Source organism: Dendrobates tinctorius, unplaced genomic scaffold (genome assembly GCF_039654945.1).
Source record: "Dendrobates tinctorius isolate UK_male_01 unplaced genomic scaffold, ASM3965494v1 ptg000079l, whole genome shotgun sequence".
NCBI lineage: Eukaryota > Metazoa > Chordata > Amphibia > Anura > Dendrobatidae > Dendrobates > Dendrobates tinctorius.
In genome coordinates, this window is record NW_027361747.1 from 28,484,155 (window position 1) to 28,509,822 (window position 25,668).

General features: G+C 42.4%; 1 protein-coding gene across 1 annotated transcript in view; it reads left to right on the forward strand.

Moving 5' to 3' along the window:
- The window catches only part of PDGFRL (platelet derived growth factor receptor like), a 234,982-nt gene that overhangs the window by 179,384 nt on the left and 29,930 nt on the right, over nt 1-25,668 (forward strand). Inside the window, exons 4-5 of the mRNA XM_073583621.1 lie at nt 19,093-19,386; nt 21,400-21,539. Of these exons, the coding sequence (XP_073439722.1) occupies nt 19,093-19,386; nt 21,400-21,539 (434 nt within the window). The remainder of the gene's footprint in view (nt 1-19,092; nt 19,387-21,399; nt 21,540-25,668) is intronic.

A 25,668-nucleotide genomic window follows, 5' to 3' on the forward strand; every position in this document is an offset into this window, starting at 1 on the left:
CCCGTAAATTAGGCAGGCTCTCATCACTGCAGAAATGCCAAACATGTGGACCCTAAATGTGGTTTGGGTACATTGTGGGGCTCAGAAGGGAGAGAGGCATTTGGATTTGAGAGCGAAGAATTCACTACCTTTGTACTACCAGTAACATGGAAGCCCCCTCTATTTCCATTGACAGATGAAGAAACTGAGTGTGGATTTGCTTTTTTAGTGGATTGATTTTAAGCTTTTATTGGGAACCTGCATATCTCATGCATGTCCCATTCTTTGGAATTAAGGACTTTGAAGAAAAAGGATTTGGTGAGTGCTGCTTTTGATGTACATTTTTTCAGAAGATTTCTTTCTGGCACTCAGCTGAGCACCACTGTTAATCCTACTATGCTGATACTATCCAGATTGGAGGGATAGGGTTTAAATAGCGTATAATAGTTTGGGTCCTTACAGCTTCTCTCTTGGGATTCACCAGGTTCTCTTTAAAGGCCCTGTCACACTAAGCGATATCGCTAGCAATATCGCTATAACGTCACTGGTTTTGTGACGTTATAGCGATATTGCTAGTGATATCGCTATGTCTGATACTTACCTCCGACCGCTCCTCCGCTGGTTATCGCTGATCGCGCAAGAACATCCTGGTCCGTTTCTCGTCGTCAGCTTCCTGCTGGGCTTCCTGTGGCGCCGATGAGCGACGCGTAGACGCGGGCGGGAGGACGTCAGGATCGCCTCGTCTGACAGGTAAGTAGCAACCGCCGACCGCTGCTATGTCGCTGGTGAGATCTGCCTGTGTGGCAGCTCACTAGCGACCACTTAGCGATGCACCAGCGATCCTGACTGCGTCATATCGCTGATCGGGATCGCTGGTGCATCGCTAAGTGTGACAGTACCTTTAGGTAAAGTGGACATAGAACAGTCCTGGCCTATTTAGGTAATCCAAGAATTAAGATAAGCTAGATCACAACCAGTTGGTACAATCAGTAGTAAAATCAAATTATATTATGATAGATGTAATAGCTTACTAGTGGATTCACTTTTGCAGTTTTGGATAAGTAGAGCATCTTGACCTGGATAAAAACCTAAACAATCCACTCTATAATGCCGCTGAGATTAGAAGTAATAGAAAAGCTTGAATGCTACAACAACCCACTAGGCAGGTTTCACACGTCCGTGAAACACAGACCGTTCCCCAATAGACCCCCAGTGTCCTGGATTCATTTATGATTTTGTGGCAGCTGGCTCAGTCAGGAGACCCAGCAGATGGGCCAGGTATTCCAATATGAGAGTGGGCTGTGTTCCAAAAACATGTGAAACTGGCCTTGATGTTTCCTTTTGAAAACATGAAGAGGTTGTACTTAATTCAGCAATATGATCCCACATAAATTATCCTGCACTATGTTCACACATAGCAAAAATGCTGCAGACTTTTAGGTGGAAAATCTGCAATTGAATATAAATACATTTTAACAAATCTCATTTATATGCTGAGGAAAAATATCTTCATGTAAATAGACATTTGTTACAAACTTTACTGAGTGTTCACAAAGCAGGAGTAACATTTCCCCTGAAGTAGAGTGACATGCTTGTGTAAGGAGACTTATAGGCCATGCAATGCTACTCTTGGGAATTAAATATGCAAATTGTCTCTTCAGAGAGGAAGACGACTTGAAGTCTAGTGCCACTAATTGGAAGTAGCAATCCTAATCCTAAGTCAATATTGACTATTTAATAAGCCTTGGTATAATCTAAATTTGCAGACACATGTTTCATGGTGATGCTCCTTCTTAGTGCAACGCATGAGATCTCATTTGGCCTCTGACTGGGGTCTAAGGGGTAACCTTTCTCTTATGGAGAGTAACATGCCAGAGCAAGGAGACCTATAGGCAATGCAATGCTCCTCTGGGAAATTAAATATGCAAATTGTCTCTTCCGAGAGGACGAGGACTTGAGCTCTATATTAAACTCTATTGAAAGTAGCAATGCTAAAATTAAGTATTGACCCTTTAAACAAATGATGTTCAGACCATGCACCACTGCAACCAATTACTGATTTCACTGTGCTATCTTCAATTCTGAGGCCAGCACACATGTTCAGGACTCCATCACTTCCAGATGGTTCACAAAGATCAGCGGAATTACTATCACAGCTGTGCTGGAGCTGAGAATCTAATATCTGTTTGGAGAATCGCGCAATATCCACTCTTCTGGTCTGTCTTATGGATGCATGTAATGGCAAACAGCTCCTGCTCTGTTTCATAGAAGCTGCACGCAGAGCCAGTTGTGTCCAAAATTTACAGATATGACTGGTCAGATTGTTACAATGACCATCTGAACCCAGCCTTATGTGCTTGATGGTACAGGCCCCGTCACACACCGCGAGATCACCAGCGAGATCGCTGATTTTGTGACGCCACAGCGATTTCGCCAGTGATATCACTGTGTGTGACATGTATCAGCGACCGGCCCCCCTGCCGGGTATCGCTGATCGCGCTCGAACGTCCTGGGCCTTTTTTTTGATTGTTGGTCTCCCGCTGGCCAGCACACATTGCTGTGTGTGACAGTGAGAGACCAATGATCAGCGACTCTGGGAGCTGGTTTCTAATGTAAACAGCGGGTATCTAAGAGCCGCGCAGCTCTTAGATACTCGCTGTTTACCCTGGAAACCAGCATGCACGCTGGTCCTGATCGCTGGTGGGTCTGTCTATGTGACAGCTCACCAGCGATCAACTATCTATGTCCCAGCGATCCCATCCACGTCGGATTGTTGGTGGGATGGCTGGGACATTGATACGTGTAACGGGGCCTTAAAATGGTCAAAGAGTTTGAGATCCCATTAACCTCTTAGCGACCGCCGATACGCCTTTTAACAACGGTAATTAAGTGTACATAAACCACAGCGCCGCTAATTCACGGCGCTGTGGAGAAAGTGAATAGCGCCCCCCAGTGTCGGATTTTCTCCGGGGTCTCGGCAGCAGGGGGGTAGCCGAGACCCCTGAGAGCATGAATCGGTCGGTTTTTACTGACCCCGCTTTTGCGATTGCCGTTATTAACCCTATAACGGCGACCGCAAAAAAACCCCGCGATTTTGCATTAAATTTCTCTTTTCTCTGATGTGATCGCACATCAGAGGAGAGAGAACTAGGGTCCCTGATCCCCGCCGGTACCTCTCCGTGGTCCAGGGTCCCCTCCCGGTGGTCCCGCGTCCTGCCGGTGTCCTCCAGTGGGAGCCGCCATCTTGGATCCGGAAGAAGAAAATGGCGGGCGCATGCGTAATGCGCCCGCCGGGAATCTGCCAGCTCCGGCTGGCAGATTCCATTCATTCATTTTGATCACTATGATAAACTATCATAGTGATTAACCCCTTCCTGACATGAGACGTACTATCCCGTCCACGGTACCCGGGCCCGTATGACCGGGGACGGGATAGTACGTCTACCGCGATCAGCGGCGCCCACGTGGTGAGCGCCGCTGATCGCGGCCGGGTGTCAGCTGATTATCACAGCTGACACCCGGCACAATGTGTCAGGGGCGGTCACGGACCGCCCCCGACACATTAACCCCTTGCACACCGCGATCAAACGCGATCGCGGTGTACCGGGAGTTAAAGGGAAGCATCGGCAGGGAGGGGGCTCCCTCCGTGCTTCCCTGAGCCCCCCACGGCAGCGCAATGTGCAGCGCTGCTGCGGGGGGCTCCTATCCTCCAGGCCCCCGAATCCAAGATGGCAACGGGGGCCTTCGGGGGCCTGGGGAAGCTGGCTTCCTCAGTGCCTGCAAAGCGCAGGCATGAGGAAGCCTTGTGCACTGCCTGTGACAGATTGCTGATCTGTCACAGTGATCTGTGATGTGACAGATCAGCGATCTGTCACAGGACAGTGATGTCCCACCTGGGACTATGTAATAAAGTAAAAAAAAATTAAAAAAAAAGTGTAAAAATAAATTTAAAAAAATCGCCAAATAAATTAGTAAAAAAAAAAAAAAATATTCCCCAATAAATTCATTTTTTTAAAATAATAATAAAAAAAAACAATAAATGTACACATATTAGGTATCGCCGCGTCCGTAACGACCTGCCCTATAAAACTGTCCCATTAGTTAACCCCTTTAGCGAACCCCTTAAAAAATAAAAATAAAAAACGAAGCAAAAAATAATGATTTATTATCATACCGCCAAACAAAAAGTGCAATAACGCGAGATCAAAAAGACGCATATAAATATCCATGGTACCGCTGAAAACATCATCTTGTCCCGCAAAAAACGAGCCACCACACAGCATCATCAGCGAAAAAATAAAAAAGTTATAACTCGCAGAATAAAGCGATGCAAAAATAATTATTTTTTATATAAAATAGTTTTCATTGCATAAAACCGACAAAAACATAAAAAAATGACCTAAATGAGGTATCGCTGTAACCGTACTGACCCGAAGAATAAAAGCGCTTTATCAATTTTACCGCACGCGGAACGGTGTAAACGCACCCCCCCAAAAGAAATTCATGAAACGCTGGTTTTTGTTCATTCTGCGTCCCAAAAATCGGAATAAAAAGCGATCAAAAAATTTCACGTGCCCGAAAATGGTACCAATAAAAACGTCAACTCGTCCCGCAAAAAATAAGACCTCACATGACTCGGTGGGTCAAAATACGGAAAAATTATAGCTCTCAATATGTGGTGATGCAAAAACTATTTTTACAATAAAAAGCGTCTTTTAGCGTGCGACAGCCGCCAAACATAAAAACCGCCATAAATAGTAAATCAAACCCCCCGTCATCACCCCTTTAGTTAGGGAAAAATAATAAAATTAAAAAAATGTATTTATTTCCATTTTTCCATTAGGGTTAGGGCTAGGGTTAGGGCTAGGGGTGTGTTGGGGTAGGGTTAGGTTAGGGTTAGGGCTAGGGTTAGGGTTAGGGCTAGGGTTAGGGTTAGGGCTAGGGCTAGGGTTAGGGTTAGGGCTAGGGCTAGGGCTATGGTTAGGGCTAGGGTTAGGGCTAGGGTTAGGGGCGTGTTGGGGTTCGGGTTGGAGTTAGAATTGGGGGTTTCCACTGTTTGGGCACATCAGGGGCTCTCCAAATGCAACATGGCGTCTGATCTCAATTCCAGCCAATTCTGAGTTGAAAAAGTCAAATGGTGCTCCTTCCCTTCCAAGCTCTGCTATGCGCCCAAACAGTGTTTTACCCCCTCATGTAGGGTATCAGCCTACTCAGGACAAATTGCAAAACAATTTTTGGGGTCCAATTTCTCCTGTTACCCTTAGGAAAATAAAAAATTGGGGGCAAAAATATCATTTTTGTGGAAAAAAAATGATTTTTTTATTTTCACGTCCGAGTGTTATAAACTTCTGTGAAGCACTTGGGGGTTCAAAGTGCTCACCACACATCTAGATAAGTTCCGTGGGGGGTCTAGTGTCCAAAATGGGGTCACTTGTGGGGAGTTTCAATAGTTTAGGTACATCAGGGGCTCTCCAAACGCACATGACACCCGCAGACCATTCCATCAAAGTCTGCGTTCCAAAACGTCACTGCTTCCCTTCCGAGCCCCGACGTGTGTCCATACAGTAGTTTTCTCCCACATATGGGGTGTCAGCGTACTCAGGACAAATTGGACAACAACTTTTGGGGTCCAATTTCTCCTGGTACCCTTGGGAAAATAAAAAAAAATGGTGACTAAAAGATCATGTTTGTGGAAAAAATACGAATTTTTTATTTTCACGCCCGGGCGTTGTAAACTTCTGTGAAGCACTGGGGGGGTCAAAGTGCTCACCACACATCTAGATAAGTTCCTTGGGGGGTCTAGTTTTCAAAATGGTGTCATTTGTGGGGGGTTTCCACTGTTTAGGTACATTAGGGGCTCTCCAAAGGCAACATGACACCCGCAGACCATTCCATCAAAGTCTGCATTCCAAAACGTCACTACTTCCCTTCCGAGCCCTGACGTGTGCCCATACAGTAGTTTTCTCCCACATATGGGGTAGCAGCGTACTCAGGACAAATTGGAAAACAACTTTTGGGGTCCAATTTCTCCTGGTACCCTTGGGAAAATAAAAAAAATGGTGACTAAAAGATCATGTTTGTGGAAAAAATACGAATTTTTTATTTTCACGCCCGGGCGTTGTAAACTTCTGTGAAGCACTGGGGGGGTCAAAGTGCTCACCACACATCTAGATAAGTTCCTTGGGGGGTCTAGTTTTCAAAATGGTGTCATTTGTGGGGGGTTTCCACTGTTTAGGTACATTAGGGGCTCTCCAACGGCAACATGACACCCGCAGACCATTCCATCAAAGTCTGCATTCCAAAACGTCACTACTTCCCTTCCGAGCCCTGACGTGTGCCCATACAGTAGTTTTCTCCCACATATGGGGTAGCAGCGTACTCAGGACAAATTGGAAAACAACTTTTGGGGTCCAATTTCTCCTGGTACCCTTGGGAAAATAAAAAAAATGGTGACTAAAAGATCATGTTTGTGGAAAAAATACGAATTTTTTATTTTCACGCCCGGGCGTTGTAAACTTCTGTGAAGCACTGGGGGGGTCAAAGTGCTCACCACACATCTAGATAAGTTCCTTGGGGGGTCTAGTTTTCAAAATGGTGTCATTTGTGGGGGGTTTCCACTGTTTAGGTACATTAGGGGCTCTCCAAAGGCAACATGACACCCGCAGACCATTCCATCAAAGTCTGCATTCCAAAACGTCACTACTTCCCTTCCGAGCCCTGACGTGTGCCCATACAGTAGTTTTCTCCCACATATGGGGTAGCAGCGTACTCAGGACAAATTGGAAAACAACTTTTGGGGTCCAATTTCTCCTGGTACCCTTGGGAAAATAAAAAAAATGGTGACTAAAAGATCATGTTTGTGGAAAAAATACGAATTTTTTATTTTCACGCCCGGGCGTTGTAAACTTCTGTGAAGCACTGGGGGGGTCAAAGTGCTCACCACACATCTAGATAAGTTCCTTGGGGGGTCTAGTTTACAAAATGGTGTCATTTGTGGGGGGTTTCCACTGTTTAGGTACATTAGGGGCTCTCCAAAGGCAATATCACACCCGCAGACCATTCCATCAAAGTCTGCATTCCAAAACGTCACTACTTCCCTTCCGAGCCCCGACGTGTGCCCATACAGTAGTTTTCTCCCACATATGGGGTATCAGCATACTCAGGACAAATTGGACAACAACTTTTGGGGTCCAATTTCTCCTGGTACCCTTGGGAAAATAAAAAAATGGTGACTAAAAGATCATGTTTGTGGAAAAAATACGAATTTTTTATTTTCACGCCCGGGCGTTGTAAACTTCTGTGAAGCACTGGGGGGGTCAAAGTGCTCACCACACATCTAGATAAGTTCCTTAGGGGGTCTAGTTTCCAAAATGGTGTCATTTGTGGGGGGTTCCACTGTTTTGGTACATCAGGAGTTTTCCAAACGCGACATGGTGTCCGATCTCAATTCCAGCCAAAAACGTCAAATGGCGCTGCTTCCCTTCCGAGCTCTGCCATGCCCCCAAATAGTGGTTTACCCCCACATGTGGGGTATCAGCGTACTCAGGACAAATTGCACAATAACTTTTAGGGTCCTGTTACCCTTCGAAAAATAAGAATTGAGGGTGAAAAGATCATTTTTGTGGAAAAATTATGATTTTTTAATTGTATGGCTTTATGTTATAAACTTCTGTGAAGCCCATGGGGGTTCAAAGTTCTCACCACACATCTAGATAAGTTCCTTAGGGTGTCTAGTTTCCAAAATAGTGTCATTTGTGGGGGGTTTCCACTGTTTTGGTACATCAGGGGTTTTCCAAACGCGACATGGTGTCCGATCTCAATTCCAGCCAAAAACGTCAAATGGCGCTGCTTCCCTTCCGAGCTCTGCCATGCGCCCAAATAGTGGTTTACCCCCACATGTGGGGTATCAGCGTACTCAGGACAAATTGCACAATAACTTTTAGGGTCCTGTTACCCTTGGAAAAATAAGAATTGAGGGTGAAAAGATCATTTTTGTTGAAAAAATATGATTTTTTAATTGTATGGCTTTATGTTATAAACTTCTGTGAAGCCCATGGGGGTTCAAAGTTCTCACCACACATCTAGATAAGTTCCTTAGGGGGTCTAGTTTCCAAAATGGTGTCATTTGTGGGGGGTTTCCACTGTTTTGGTACATCAGGGGTTTTCCAAACGCGACATGGTGTCCGATCTCAATTCCAGCCAAAAACGTCAAATGGCGCTGCTTCCCTTCCGAGCTCTGCCATGCGCCCAAATAGTGGTTTACCCCCACATGTGGGGTATCAGCGTACTCAGGACAAATTGCACAATAACTTTTAGGGTCCTGTTACCCTTGGGAAAATAAAAATTGGGGTGAAAAGATCATTTTTGTGGAAAAAATATGATTTTTTAATTGTACCGCTGTACGTTATAAACTTCTGTAAAGCCCTTGTGGGTTCAAAGTTCTCACCACATATCTAGATAAGTTCCTTGGGGGGTCTAGTTTCCAAAATGGGGTCACTTGTAGGGGGTTTCCACTGTTTAGGTACATCAGGGACTCTCCAAACGTGACATGGCGTCCAATCTGAATTCCAGCCAATTTTGCATTGAAAAAGTCAAACGGCGCTCCTTCCATTCTGAGCTCTGCCATGCGCCGAAACAGTCGTTCCCCCCCACATATCAGGTATCTGCGTACTCAGGACAAATTGCACAATAACTTTTGCAGTTCAATTTCTCCTGTTACCCTTGGTAAAATAAAAAAAATTGAACCTGAAGTATTTTTTTTATGAAAAAAAGTTAGATGTTCATTTTTTTTTAAATATTCAAAAAAATTCCTGTGACGCACCTAAAGGGTTAATAAACTTCTTGAATGTGGTTTTGAGCACCTTAAGGGGTGCAGTTTTTAGAATGGTGTCACTTTTGTGTATTTTCTATCATATAGACCCCTCAAAGTGGCTTCAAATGTGATGTGGTCCTAAAAATAAAATGGTGTTGTAAAAATGAGAAATCGCTGGTCAACTTTTAACCCTTATAACTTCCTAACAAAAAAAAATTTTGGTTCCAAAATTGTGCTGATGTAAAGTAAACATGTGGGAAATGTTAGTTATCAAGTTTTTTGTGTGCCTTATCTCTGTGATTTAAGGGCATAAAAATTCAAAGTTGGAAAATTGCGAAATTTTCAAAATTTTCGCCAAATTTCCGTTTTTCTCACAAATAAACGCAAGTTATTTGAATGAAATTTTACCACTAACATGAAGTACAATATGTCACGAGAAAACAATGTCAGAATCACCGGGATCCATGGAAGCGTTCGAGAGTTATGACCTCATAAAGGTACAGTGGTCAGAATTGTAAAAATTGGCCCGGTCATGAACGTGCAAACCACCCTTGGGGGTGAAGGGGTTAAAATAAAAAAAAATAGTACATAGCCCCCCCCCGTTTATCACCCCCTTAGTTAGGCCAACATAACGAAATAAAGAAAATATTTTTTTTCAGTTTTCCATTAGGGTTAGGTTTAGGGCTAGGGTTAGGGCTAGGGATAGGGTTAGGGTTAGAGCTAGGGCTAGGGTTAGGGCTAGGGCTAGGGTTAGGGCTAGGGCTAGGCTTAGGTTAGGGTTAGGGCTAGGGCTAAGGCTAGGTTTAGGGCTAGGGTTAGGGTTCGGGCTAGGTTAGGGCTAGGGCTAGGGTTAGGGCTAGGGTTAGGGCTAGGGTTAGAATTAGGGTTAGGGCGAACTAGGATTAGGGTTAGAATTATGATTAGGGATTAGGGTTGGGATTAGGCTTAGGGGTGTGTTGGGGTTAGGGTTGGAGCAAGAATTGAGGGGTTTCCACTATTTACCAACTTTGGGGGTCTAAAAATTGGGGTCTAAAAAATCACTTTTGTGGAAATAAAAAAGACTTTTTATTTTCATGGCTCTGCGTTTATAAACTTCTGTGAAGCGCTTGGGGGTTCAAAGTGCTCACCACACATCTAGATAAGCTCCTTGCGGGGTCTAATTTCCAAAATGGGGTCACTTGTGGGGGGTTCCACTGTTTAGGCCTATCAGGGGCTCTGCAAACGCAGCATGACTCCCGCAGACCATTCCATCAAAGTCTACATTCCAAAATGGCACTCCTTCCCTTCCAAACTCTCCCATGCACCCAAACAGTGGTTCCCCCCACATATGGGGTATCAGCGTAATCAGAACAAATCACACAACAACTGTGGGGGTATGATTTATCCTGTTACCCTTGTAAAAATAAAAATTTGGGGGCGAAAAGATCATTTTTGTGGAAAAAAAATGGATTTTTTATTTTCACGGCTCTACGTTATAAACTTCTGTGCAGCACTTGAAGGTTCAAAGTGCTCACCACACATCTACATAAGTTCCTTAATGGGTCTAGTTTCCAAAATGGGGTCACTTGTTGGGGGTTTCCACTGTTTAGGCCCATCAGGGGCTCTGCAAACGCAACATGATGCCCGCAGACCATTCCATCAAAGTCTGCATTCCAAAATGGTGCTCCTTCCCTTCCAAGCTCTCCCATGCGCCCAAACAGTGTTCCTCCCCCACATATGGGGTATCAGCATACTCAGGACAAATCGCACAACAACTGTAGGGGTATGATTTCTCCTGTTACCCTTGTAAAAATAATAATTTGGGTGCGAAAAGATCTTTTTTGTGGGGTCACTTGTTGGAGGTTTCCACTGTTTAGGCACATTAAGGGCTCTCCGAACGCAACATGGCATCTGATCTCAATTCCAGCCAATTCTGCGTTGAAAAAGTCAAACGGCGCTCCATCCCTTGTGAGCTATGCCGTGTGCTGAAAAAGTGGTTTACCCCCACATATGGGGTATCGGCGTATTCAGGAGAAATTGTACAACAAATTTTGTGGTTGATTTTCTCTTTTAACACTTGTAAAAATAAAAAAAATTGGTTCTGAATTAAATTTTTTGCAAAAAAAAGTTAAATGTTAATTTTTTCCTTCCACATTGCTTCAGCTCCTGTGAAGCACGTAAAGGGTTAATAAACTTCTTGAATGTGGTTTTGAGTACCTTGAGGGGTCTAGTTTTTAGAATGGTGACACTTTTGGGTATTTTCTGTCATGTACACCCCTCAAAATGACTTTAAATATGATGTGGTCCCTAAAAAAATGGTTTTGTAAATTTTGTTGTAAAAATGAGAAATTGCTGGTCAACTTTTAACCCTTACAACTTCCTAACAAAAAAAATTTTGGTTCCAAAATTGTGCTGATGTAAAGTAGACATGTGGGAAATGTTATTTATTAAGAAATTTGTGTGACACATCTCTCTGATTTAAGGGCATAAAAATTTAAAGTTTTAAAATTGCAAAATTTTCAAAATTTTCGCCATATTTCTGCTTTTTTCATAAACAAACACAAGACTTATCGAAGAAATTTTACCACTAACATGAAGTACAATATGTCACGAAAAAAACAAGCTCAGAATCAGCGGGATCCATTAAAGCGTTCCAGAGTTATAATCTCATAAAGTGACAGTGGTCAGAATTGTAAAAATTGGCCTGGTCATTAAGCTGCAAACTGGCTCTGTCGCTAAGGGGTTAATTAACATTGATGGCCTATTATTTGCATTTCTCATTGTCTCATTTTTTGATAATGCACTGCATGTAATGGTTTATTCAGTAAAAACAATGTGCTTACACATACTTTTATTAAACTGAAGCCTAGAAAATAGGAAGCATTTGTTAGGCCTGTTTCACACTTGCTTTTTTTTGCAGCGCGTTTTTCCCGCAAAAAAACGCATTGAAAAACGCATACAAAAGCATACAACTGCTGCGTTTTTTTCAAGCATTTTTATGAGCATGCATGAAAAAAACGCAGCGTTTTTAAGCGTTTGTATGCGTTTTTAGTGCGTTTTTACCGCGTTTGCTGTTTTTTCCAACATTAGGTGGCCACTCACACTAACCCAAACCATGACTTTACTAACCCTAACCCTGACCCTAACCCTAACCCTAACCCTGACCCTAACCCTAACCCTAACCCTTAACCAAACCATACTTAACCCTAACCCTGACCCTAACCCTGACCCTAACCCTAACCCTAACCCTTAACCAAACCATACTTAACCCTAACCCTGACCCTAACCCTTAACCAAACCATACTTAACCTTAACCCTAACCCTAACCCTGACCCTAACCCTAACCCTAACACTTAACCAAACCATACTTAACCCTAACCCTGACCCTAACCCTGACCCTAACCCTAACCCTAACCCTAACCCTGACCCTAACCCTAACCCTAACCCTGACCCTAACCCTAACCCTAACCCTAACCCTGACCCTAACCCTAACCCTAACCCTGACCCTAACCCTAACCCTGACCCTAACCCTAACCCTAACCCTTAACCAAACCATACTTAACCCTAACCCTGACCCTAACCCTTAACCAAACCATACTTAACCTTAACCCTAACCCTAACCCTAACCCTAACCCTAACCCTGACCCTAACCCTGACCCTAACCCTAACCCTAACCCTGACCCTAACCCTAACCCTAACCCTGACCCTAACCCTAACCCTAACCCTAACCCTGACCCTAACCCTAACCCTAACCCTGACCCTAACCCTAACCCTGACCCTAACCCTAACCCTTAACCAAACCATACTTAACCCTAACCCTGACCCTAACCCTTAACCAAACCATACTTAACCTTAACCCTAACCCTAACCCTGACCCTAACCCTAACCCTAACCCTAACCCTAACCCTGACCCTAACCCTAACCCTAACCCTTAACCAAACCATACTTAACCCTAACCCTGACCCTAACCCTTAACCAAACCATACTTAACCTTAACCCTAACCCTGACCCTAACCCTTAACCAAACCATACTTAACCCTAACCCTGACCCTAACCCTGACCCTAACCCTAACCCTAACCCTGACCCTAACCCTTAACCAAACCATACTTAACCCTAACCCTGACCCTAACCCTAACCCTAACCCTAACCCTGACCCTAACCCTAACCCTAAACCCCCTTAACTAACCCTAACTTTACCCAAACCCCTAAATTCCATTGTCTAAACTAATGGTAAAAAAAAAACGCATGTGCAAAAAAACGCATACATAAGCATGCCAATGCGCACATATGCTCACCATAGACTTATAATGGGTGTCTTGCTGTAAAAAAACGCATTGCGCGCGCATGCGTTTTTTTGAGGCAAATCGGACGCACAAAAAATGCAACAAGTTGCATTTTGTGCACCCGAGCGCATACCGCAAAAAAACGCATGCGCTGTAAAACGCGTACAAACGCATGTGTATGCGCACATAAGCGCGTCCCATGCAAAGTATAGGGAAAAAAACGCATGCGCTATTTAGCGCTAAATTACCGCGAAAAAAAACGCAAATGTGAAACCAGCCTTAGATTTATGTCCTATCTAGGGGGTAGAACTATTAGCTCTACAATCAGCCATGCACAAAAATGGGGAAAATGTCAACAGACTAGAAATGGTAATATTCTCATCTCCTTGATGAGGTTTAGATATTAATCTGCATTATGATGCAAAGTCAGAAATGTGACCCGAGCACTGAACCCGAAACCAAGCAGGCCACGCCGGTGGAAACACCTGTACCAGAAATCTCCCTGAGGTTATACAGAAAGACGTCAAGCATCTTATTTTCAGAGATTGTCCTTTATTGTGGTAGTAATGGTAAAGTATCACGAGGGAAGAAACCAGATAATTGTGTGTTAATTAAAAGACCTATGAAGTAGGAATGCAGAGTGAAAGCAAGTGGACTAGCAACCTGTCCAAATGGCAAGTACAGCCGACCTGGAAATAAAAAAAAAAACAAAACAGGCCAATAGAAGGAAAAGTGAGCACCATTTCAAGTTAACATGTACCAATACAGATGTGTTAATTTGTCATTAATTGACAGCTAATAAGTGAAATAGGTAAAACTGGCCCACCAGACTACAATGATAGGCCATCATTATAATAATGGGTCCAGTGGAAGACAACTCCTATTTGAAGAAGTTTTATGATCACTGCAAATAATTAAACAAATTCGTTTTATTGAACAATATATAATAAAATATTTTTATTAAAAAAAAAATCTAAAAACAGGTAGGGAACCACATGATACCTATTGTAAGGGTAATAGCAAACAAGGGGCAAACAACCTTCAATAATGCAAAGGTTGTAATTATACAGTGCCTTGCGAAAGTATTCGGCCCCCTGGAACTTTTCAACCTTTTCCCACATAACATGCTTCAAACATAAAGATACCAAATGTAAATTTTTGGTGAAGAATCAACAACAAGTGGGACACAATTGTGAAGTTGAACGAAATTTAGTGGTTATTTTAAATTTTTGTGGAAATTCAAAAGCTGAAAAGTGGGGCGTGCAATATTATTTGGCCCCTTTACTTTCAGTGCAGCAAACTCACTCCAGAAGTTCATTGTGGATCTCTGAATGATCCAATGTTGTCCTAAATGTGTGTAATCAAGTCTCCGTATAAATGCACCTGCTCTGTGATAGTCTCAGGGTTCTGTTTGAAGCACAGAGAGCATCATGAACACCAAGGAACACAACAGGCAGGTCCGTGATACTGTTGTGGAGAAGTATAAAGCCGGATTTGGATACAAAATAATTTCCAAAACTCTAAACATCCCAAGAAGCACTGTGCAAGTGATCATATTGAAATGGAAGGAGTATCATATCACTGCAAATCTACCAAGACCCGGCCGTCCCTCTAAACCTTCATCTCAAACAAGCAGAAGACTGATCAGAGTTGCAGCCAAGAGGCCCATGATCACTCTGGATGAACTGCAGAGATCTACAGCTGAGGTGGGACAGTCTGTCCATAGGACAACAATCAGTGTTACACTGCACAAATCTGGCCTTTATGGAAGAGTGGCAAGAAGAAAGCCATTTCTCAAAGATATCCATAAAAAGTTTTGTTTAAGGTTTGCAAAAAGCCACCTGGGAGACACACCAAACATGTGGAAGAAGGTGCTCTGGTCAGATGAAACCAAAATCGAACTTTTTGGCAACAATGCCAAGCGATATGCTTGACGTAAAAGCAACACAGCTCATCACACTGAACACACCATCCCCACTGTCAAACATGGTGGTGGCAGCATCATGGTTTGGGCCTGCTTATCTTCAGCAGTGACAGGGAAGATGGTTAAAATTGATGGGAAGATGGATGGAGCCAAATACAGGACCATTCTTGAAGAAAACCTGTTGGAGTCTGCAAAAGACCTGAGACTGGGATGGAGATTTGTCTTCCAACAAGACAATGATCCCAAACATAAAGCAAAATTTACAATGAAATGGTTCACAAATAAATATATCCAGGTGTTAGAAAGGCCAAGTCAAAGCCCAGACCTGAATCAAATTGAGAATCTGTGGAAAGAGCTGAAAACTGCTGTTCACCAACAATCTCCATCAAACCTCACTGAGGTCGAGCTGTTTGCCAAGGAAGAATGTCCAAGAATGTCCAAAACTGATAGAGACATACCCCAAGTGACTTGCAGTTGTAATCGCAGCAAAAGGTGGCGCAACAAAGTATTAAGTTAAAGGGGCCGAATAATATTGCACTCCCCACTTTTCAGTTTTTGAATCTCCACAAACATTTTAAATAACCAATAAATTTCGTTTAACTTCACAATTGTGTTCCACTTGTTGTTGATTCTTCACCCAAAAAATTTACATTTGTTATCTTTATGTTTGAAGCATGATATGTGGGAAAAGGTTGAAAAGTTCCTAGGGGCCGAATACTTTCACAAGGCACTGTATATACATGGTGATTTTGCAGGAATATGCAAGTAATATAACTGTAATCAAGGTCCTTATAGACAAGTGTAGATAAATACTACAGGGTGGGCCATTTATATGGATACACCTAAATAAAATGGGAATGGTTGGTGATATCAACTTCCTGTTTGTGGCACATTAGTATATGGGAGGGGGGAACCTTTTCAAGGTAGGTGGTGATCATGGTGGCCATTTTAACCCCTTCATGACCAAGCCTATTTTGACCTTAATGACCAGGCAATTTTTTGTAATTCTGACCAGTGTCCCTTTATGAGGTAATAACTCAGGAACGCTTCAACGGATCCTAGCAATTCTGAGATGGTTTTTCGTGACATATTGAGCTTCATGGTAGTGGTAAATTTAGGTTGATAATTTTCGCGTTTATTTGTGAAAAAATCGGAAATTTGGCAAAAATTTTGAAAATTTCGCAATTTTCAAATGTTGAATTTTTATTCTGTTAAACCAGAGAGTTATGTGACACAAAATAGTTACTAAAGAACATTTACCACATGTCTACTTTACATCAGCACAATTTTGGAAACAATTTTTTTTGCTAGGAAGTTATAAGGGTTAAAAGTTGACCAGTGATTTCTCATTTTTACAACAAAATTTACAAAACCATTTTTTTTAGGGACCACCTCACAGTTGAAGTCACTTTGAGGGGTCTATATGGCAGAAAATACCCAAAAGTGACACCATTCTAAAAACTGCACCCCTCAAGCTACTCAAAACTACATTCAAGAAGATTATTAACCCTTCAGGTGCTTCACAGGAGCTAAAGCAACGTGGAAGGAAAAATGGACATTTTAATTTTTCCAACAAAAAATTTCTTTTAGCATCAAGTTTTTCATTTTTACAAGGGCAACAGGATAAAATGGATCCTAGAATTTGTTGGTCAATTTCTCCTTAGTGCACTGATACCTCATATGTGGTCATAAACCACTGTTTGGGCGCACGGCAGGGCCTGGAAGGGAAGGAGCGCCATTTGACTTTTTGAATGGAAAATTAGCTCCAATCGACACCATGTCACGTTTGGAGAGCCCCTGTGTGCCTAAACAGTGAAAAACCCCCACAAGTGACAACATTTTGGAAACTAGACCCCTTAAGCAACTTATTTAGATGTGTAGTGAGCACTTTAAACCCCCAAGTGCTTCACAGAACTTTATAACGCAGAGCAGTGAAAATAAAAAATATTTTTTTTTCCTCAAAAATGATTTTTTAACCAGCTATTTTTTATTTTCACAAGGCTAACAGGAGAAATTGGACCACAAAAGTTGTTGTGCAATTTGTCTCGAGTACGCCGATACCCCATACATGGGGGGAACTACTGTTTGGATGCATGGGAGAGCTCAGAAGGGAAGGAGCGCCATTTTGAAATGCCGACTTGATTGAATGGTCTGCGGGTGTCATGTTAGGTTTACAGAGCCCCTGATGCATCTAAACAGTAGAAATTCCCCACAACTTACCCCATTTTGGAAACTAGACCCCTCAAGGAATTTACCTAGATGTGTGGTGAGCACTTTGAACCCCCAATTGCTTCACAGAAGTTTATAACGTAGAGCCGTGAAAATAAAAAAAATATTTTTTTTTCCTCAAAAAATGATTTTTTAGCCTGCAATTTTTTATTTTCACAAAGGTAACAGGAGAAATGGGACCCAAAAAGTTGTTGTCCATTTTGTCCTGAGTACGTTGGTACCCCATATGTGGGGGGGAACCATTTGGGCACGTTAGGGCTCGGAAGGGAAGTAATGACGTTTTGCAATGCCGACATAATGGAATGGTCTGCGAGCATCAGGCTACGTTTGCAGAGTCGCTGATGTGACTAAACTGTGGAAACCCCCCACAAGTGACCCCATTTTGGAAACTAGACCCCCCAATGAACTTATGTAGCTGTGTGGTGAGCACTTTGAACCCCCAAGTGCTTCACAGAAGTGTATAACGCAGAGCCGTGAAAATAAAAAAATCATTTTTTTTTACACAAAAATAATTTTTAGCCCCCAATTTTTTATTTTCCCAAGGGTAACAGGAGAAATTAGACCACACGAAGATGTTGTGCAATTATTCCTGAGTACGCTGATGCCCCATATGTTGGGGTAAACCACTGTTTGGGCACACGTCGGGGCTTGGAAGGGAGGGAGCACCGTTTGACTTTTTGAAAGCAAAATTGGCTGGAATCAATGGTGGCACCATGTCATGTTTGGAGACCCCCTGATGTGCCTAAACAGTAGAAACCCCTCAATTCTAACTCCAACCCTAACCCCAACACATCCCTAACTACAACCCTAACCCCAACACATCCCTAACCCTAATCCGAACCCTAACCACAACACACCCCTAACCCTAATCCCAACCCTAACCATAACCCTAACCTTAATCCCAACCCTAAACCCAAAACACCTCTAACCCTAATTCCAACCCTAACCCTTTTTCTAACCCTAACCCTAATGGAAAAGTAAAAATAAAAATATTTTCTTTATTTTATTATTTGTGCCTACCTATGGGGGTGATAAAGGGGGGCGGTGATTTACTATTTTTTTATTTTGATCACTTTGAGAAGATGGCGGCGCCCATGATCCGGGACGGCGGGACACCGGGAGCGACAGCGGCACTCGGAAGGTACCGGAGGGTGGGAGGGGAGTGATTGGAAGCTGGGGGGAGCGGAGGGAAGGCGGGGTGAGCAGATCATGACTGCGGCGCCAGATCGCCACTGTCAGTCGGTGACGGGGGCAGATCGCCCGCGTTAGCTTTTTCAAGCTCTGTGTAAAAACAACCTGCTGTACCCATGCTAAATCTTTTAACCATCTTTTATTCGCATAGGTTTTCAAAGAAATCAAGCAAGTTATTTTGATGTTGCCTACATCATTGTTTCCCAAACTCCAGTCCTCACAGCCCTCAACACGTCACTTTTTCAGGATTTTCTTAGTATTGCACAGGTGACAGAATTATTCTCAAGGTATCAGAAATTGCCACAGATTCTCTCATCTGTGCAATACTAGAGAAATTCTGAAAACATGGGGTTTGGGAATCACTGGTCTATTCTATATGAACCCAGATAAATGAGCTCTTATACCATGTCATGGGCCACTGCATCTGCTTGATTCACCCTACACAAAGTGTTTCTGGCTTAAGAAATAAAAACCAAGGGTAGAGATATAACCTACAATCAGGTAGGTCGTTCTCTTGTTGTTTTACTTTGATTTTTTGTTTGTTTTTTGCAGAGGTCATAATAACAAAAATAAATTACAATTATTTACAAAGAAGTCAATTTTCCAATGGCCATGTTCATCTGTAGCCTATAGAACATTGGAGCCGGACTATTCTGACAAAATAACATTCTAGTGAAACCTCATTCCGTTACAGATAAAGGTGAACTCTTCGTACCATCTCCGAGTTACTTTGAGATTGTCTACATGAACCCAGATAAACCAGCTGTTATTCCATGTCGTGTGACCACCGCTTCTGCTAAAGTCACCCTACACAGAGAGTTTCCAGCTGAAGAAATCAAAACTGATGGCAAAGACTTAACCTACGATGTAAAGAAAGGTTTTATCTACCAGCACCCCAGTATCAACCACAGTGGAGTGGTGTACTGCCGAGCAGAGGCCAGAGGAGCCCCACAAATATCCATTAAATACCAGCTACTCTATGTGGAAGGTATATGTAAAGCTGATCCTTTAGATATAACTTATGGTTATGCTTATGATGCTTCTGCTGTTCGATTTGCTGTGATAGAAGGATATTACAAATTTACCAAATTGGCTACAAAACATTTAATCTTTATAGGCTTTTGCAGACCTTTAGTGAAGGTATTGCATGAGGAAATTAAATTTTTAATAACTTAAAGGGGTTACCGCTTTAAGACTTCCCCATGTACCTATTTTCACATTATAGAGGTGTGAGTTCCTTACTCAGGATAATGACACACATTAGTTTTAACTAATGCAAAATTAGAGGCAAAATTTGTGACTATTATCATCACTCACCAAATTTGTGATGGGAAAATGGGTGGGGTCTAAAAGGAGAGATAGTTTAGACCAGATTAATTTCAAAGATTGAAGGGTCTAATCATCAATGGTCCAAGTGCTGGAACCACTATAGATTCTGGGAAACAGAGGTTCTACCCATTACAGTTGATTAACGAGAAAAAATGCTTATTTTAGTTCTGTTCATTGTCTATGGAAACGATAGAGAAAGCTGAGAATAGCATTCATCTATCTCTGGCAGACCTATAGAATATCAGTGTGTATGCGCTACCAACGATACATCCAAATAAGGGATTCAGGTTGACTGCCCCAGTGATCTGAGCTGACCAATCAGAAGCTTATTACCTATCAAGGTTTATAGGTTATAAATGTTGCTCTTGGGCCAATTCCTTTATGTAGAACAGGTTAAAATGGCACAAATTGAATTAGTCTTGCTTAAAAAAAAAGCACTATTTGGGCCATCGTGATTAAACATTACCACTAAATAAGGGAAAAGTGTTTGTATGTTTATGCCAAACCTACATCAGTATCCTACACAGTTGAGTAAAAAATGCTATATAAAAAAAATTGCAAAGCTCAAGAAGTAAATTATAACAATATTTCATTAATTAATTAACAATAATTAGAAAAAATTGGTAGTCATACAAGGAACACACCCTTATAGGTGAGGTCTTATAAATGACACTGTGTATGTGACACCCCCTCCCCTTATTACAAATACTATCTTCAAGCAATAATCATTTTGGGCTCTTTAAGTTTTGAGTATCCGTCTCCATTGCTTAAGCCCCCGTCTCACATAGCGAGATCGCTAGGGAAATCACTGAAGCGTCACAGATTTTGTGACGCAACAGCGATCTCGTCAGCGATCTTGCTACATGTGACATGCAGCTGCGACTGCCCCCCCACTGGATATCGCTGATCTTGCTCGAATGTCCTGGGCCATTTTTTCATCGTCGGTGTCCCGCTGGCCAGCGCGCATCACTGTGTTTGACCCAATGAGCGACCTCGTTAGCGATGCAGAACTCAGGGACGCAGGCGGGAATCGTCAGAAAAGCTACTGTGTGACAAGGTCCCAACGACCGGTGAGGATCGCTGGATGGTTGCTGCGTCGCTGAAGAGATCTGCCTGTTTGGCAGCTTACTAGCGACCATTTAGCAACGCGTCAGCGATCCTTACCAGGTTGTATCGTTGTCGGGATCGCTGGTGCGTCGCTAAGTGAAACGGGACCCTTAGGTACTAATTATCGTGATCCTTCATTATTTTGCCTATACATCTAGGAGTCTGGTGCCATGGCCGCCTAACTTTTGTAATATTTAACATGTTTGATTTTGGGTGTCTAACAATGTTTTTTAATTATTGTTAATTAATAAATATATTACTCATTTACTTTTTGAGCTTCTCACATTTTTGTTTAGGTGTTTTTATATGTTTATATTCACTTGTACATATACAGTAGCTACGTGCCTTTATTTCATAAGCAGAAACTTGATTTAGCCTCTTAAAGTATAAGATGGTCTATTTATAATTTTCACTTTCTGGCAAGTCTCTTACTACAATAGACTGAAAACACAACACATTTACCGCAGGGTCAGACACATGGATTGTTTGTTAATATTAACAATTGAGTTATTTTTTTAAACCCTAATACTGTATATATTACCTGGCATATCTCTGTTTCCTTTAGTTCCCAGTGGCCCACCCTCTGCAACTATCACAGCCTCGGCCAACAAGGTTCAAAGTGGAGGTGACTTCAGTATCTTCTGCATTGTCCTGGGGGAACCACACGTGGAAGTAGAATTTACATGGATGTACCCAGGTCAACAAGTAAGATGATAACTATAAATATAGATTGATGAAGCTCAAGGGTCTTATCATTTTGAGTGGAGAACCTATCACTTCATGGAACACATCATGATGCAAAAGAAAGTCAAAATATAAAATCTTTGTCCAAAATATGTGATTGGCAATACTAAAAATTTATTTCAAATGTATTGATAATAGCATTTGGCCCTTTAAATAAGAGAGGTTAACCCCTTCATGACCGCCAATACGTATTTTTACTGACCTGAGATATAAGGGAATATCATCCCCATACAGGTGACAATGCAGCAGCTGTGGGCAGTCCACTATATCTGACAACTTGCTGTATCACAAATGATCGGTGTTGGCACCATCCATACCTGTGTAACCCCTTAGTTGCTGCTGTAAAAAGTGACTACATCAAATAAATGGTTAATAGATTGTGGGGGCTTGCACTTCACTTTAATTGACACACTGAGATCATGAATGTGTGGTCCTGATGTTTGCCATAGCAGTTCATGGCCAAATAGCGACCTTAGAGTCTCCCGGATATAGCGGCCAGTTCACGACATTTAGGTGGTAAAAAAAACACTTTTTCATTCCGGCTATACCACTTTGCATTAATTCCTGAAAATCACCTGAAGGGCTAATAAACTACCTTACAGCAGTTTTCAATATGTCACGGGGTGCTGTTTTTAAAATGGTATCACGTTTGGGGTTTTCCAATATATAGCACCCCAAAGTCACTTCAAACTTGGATAGGTCCCTCAAAAAAATAAATTTTGTAAATTTCCTTGAAAAAATGAAAAATTATTGCTACATTTTTAAACCTTTATTATATGTTAAGTTAGTGGCGCATTAATACCCACCAGAAACCGCAGCAAAATTAGGGTCTGGACCAACAAGACCAATCAAGTCAGAATAATATAAAATATAAATATTTTGCGCAGGAATCTAGTTAAAAATAGTGGTTATATAATTAAATGGTATTTTTAGAAGTTGCTGGTTGTAGCCGTTAATTCGAATATAAATACAATAAGATTTATCTAAAATTACCTTAAAATATAGTAAAGGTATTTTCTTAAAGTGCGGATGTGCCACAGGATATATAGAAAGAATTCAGACTAGCGATCCTGTCTTTAATTTCAAAGTGGATGAGGGATACTAATGAAAGGTATAAAATTGATTAGAATATGCCCAAAAACCCATTCATAAAATGTTCATATATCAACATGTTTTAAAAGAATAATTGAGGTGCTACATACATTAAAATTTCACAGTGCTGCTAGGATCTTATTCATAAAGTGGTGCGTTAAGGAGGGAGGAAACAGCAGTTTTTTTGCTTGTTTTAGGCTGTGTGCCCACAATGCGATTTTTAAGTGTTTTTGCCGCGATTTTCGGCGCAAAAACGCTGCAAAAACATTTAAAAATCGTGTACAGAACGGCTCCCATGCATTACTATGGCATTCCGCACATGCTGTGCTAATGCTGCGCTTTTTTCCGCTGCGGAATCGCATCGTGGAAAAAATCGCAGCATGCTCATTCTTTTGTGCGGAATCGCAAAGAATTGCAGCGATTCCGCACCCATAGGTATGCATGAGAATCGCTTACTTCCCACCATGCGCGAAGTTAAGCGTCTCATGTGCGGTTGGTACCCACGGTGTGGAGGAGAGGAGACTGTCCTCCAGGCCCTGGGTACCATACCCCTGTAAAAAAAAGAATAAAAAATAAAAAATCGGGGTATATTTACCTTTCGGCGACGCACAGTCTTCCCGGGCCTCAGCGTTCCCAGTAATGCCTTGCGGCAAGGTCCTGTAATGACGTAGTCTCGCGTGACTCTAGCGCTCTCGTGAGATCACTATAGCAACGCGAGACCAACGTCATCACAGGTCTCGCAAGGCATTGCTGGGAACGGGAGCGCCGCTGAGACTGCGCAGGACGTCGATTTTTTATTTTTTTACCATTTTTAACATTCTGTCTTTTACTATTGATGCCGCATAGGCGGCCTCAATAGTAAAAAGCTGGTCACACTTGTCAAACACTATGTATGACGAGTGTGACCACCCTGTCAATCACTTTCCGAGCGATGCTTCAAATCGCTTGGAAAGTGCTTAAATATCGCACGCGAAAATCACGGCAAAATCGCGACCATAATCGCGGGAAAATCGCGGTGAAATCGCGCACTAAAAACCGCGCGATTTCTGGGAAGGAGTCCCGTTTTTCAGTGTCCGGATTTAAACGCAACGTGGGCCCATAGCCTTAAACAGACACCGTAACGAAGAAAAGTCTCCCTCACTGCTGGAACCTAATGTCATAAATTGTAGAGCAATAATACAGTATATAGTGAGGACGAACGAAATCAACATAAAATTATCATTAAGGTGCTACATACGTTGAAACTTCACAGCACTGCTGGGTCCCCATTCATAAAGTGGTGCGATCAGGTGAGAGAAAACAGTAGTTTTTTAGCTTGTTTTAAATGGATACCGTAGCGAAGAAAAATCTCCTTCACTGCTGGAACCTAATGTCATAAATTGTAGAACAATAATATATAATGTGGGCAAATGAAATCAATATAGATATCTTGATAAAATTGAAGCAGCAATCACAGGAAAGTTGCTCCTTTACCTCATTCTTCGGCCGTTGAGGTTCAATATATGACAGCGGTAGTGGGAGTAGCAGGCAGTAATCCTGATGTCTTGCTGTAGATATCCAGTCATTAAATAAAATACAGATTTTCTACGTTCAGTATCATCCGGTGGTGACTGATAGATGGAGAATCTTCTTTGTTAAATAATAGTTAAACTGCAGCGATGTCCCGGCCGGAGACATACGCTGAGTGTTAGCGTCCTTCAGTGCAGGATTCCTGACACGTGTATCACTTACTTTCGGTTCAGGACCTGCAGGACCTAGATGACATGTTCCGTCACGTGACTGGTTTAGAATCAGATGATGCGCATATCACAACGGTGAAAGATTAGGACCAATTCCTACGCGTTTTGGAAAAAATAGCGTTTTCCTTCCTCAGGGATGCTTTTTAAACCTCCTAAAAGGCAAACAAAATAAATTAGAGTTTTAAAAATGGTGGTGATGTAAAGCAGGCATGTGGGAAATGTTATTTATTAATGTTTTTCTGTGGTATGACTATATGGATTAAAGGGATAATCATTCAGAGTTTGAAAACTGCAATTTTTTTTACATTTTTGTGAAGTTTCTGATATTTTTTTTTTAAATAAGCACAAAACATATCAATCTAAATGTGATTTGTTGAAGCGTTCCAGAGTTATCACCACATAAAGTGACTGGTCAGAATTTAAAAAATTGGCTCCGTCACGAAGGGGTTTTAAAGTATATAGAAGTCAGGACTCTGTTGTGTCTAATTGCTTGACAGCTGTGTGAGCCTTCAGGTTTCTCTGCTGAGAGATGCCACCACTGTGTGCTGGAATAATAGCAGTGAGCAGCATGGAAACACAATGGGGAATGGTGATATCTTCATACTGGATATGGTTGGTTAAGAAGAGATGTAAGATGGACTCCAGGGTGCATTGGAGCAGCAGGACAGGAAGAAGGTTAGAAAGAGGAACTGCAATCCCGTCACAGCTTTTACTTAATATGCTGTGGCTCTCGCTGTCTGCGAAAGAGGAGAGAGAGGAAGAGAGAGTATCAGAGCCAGATACTCTAGTTTTCTAGCTGTTAGCTTATGACAGAACTGGACTCACAGATATGAGTCGCCCTGCCAGGGCTGTGGGATACTCGGTACCGGGCCGGTGTCAGGGGAGTGTGTCACAGCGGCGGTGACCCGGTCAGTGGCCCTGGGCGCCCAAGTAATGGGGGAATGTAGTTAATGGAATGGAATAGTTCGTGACGCCACCTGTGGTGTTTGGCATGTAGAGGTGTGGGCCGAGCTGGGGGGGTGGTCCCTCTTCTTACCGCGCAGAGATAAAAACAGAGACACGATGGAGGCAGATTCTGGGTGCAACAGGTCCAAGTTTATTGTTCACAGTCCGACTGACGGCCCTCACAGCACACCGCAATATCTCTCTCTCTCACAGCCCTCCGTGTCCAGGGCCGCTTCATACACCGTACGTTACACTAGGGACGTATTTATACGTACCGCCCCTTTTCACGCTGTGACAATCCTGTCAGCTCAGTC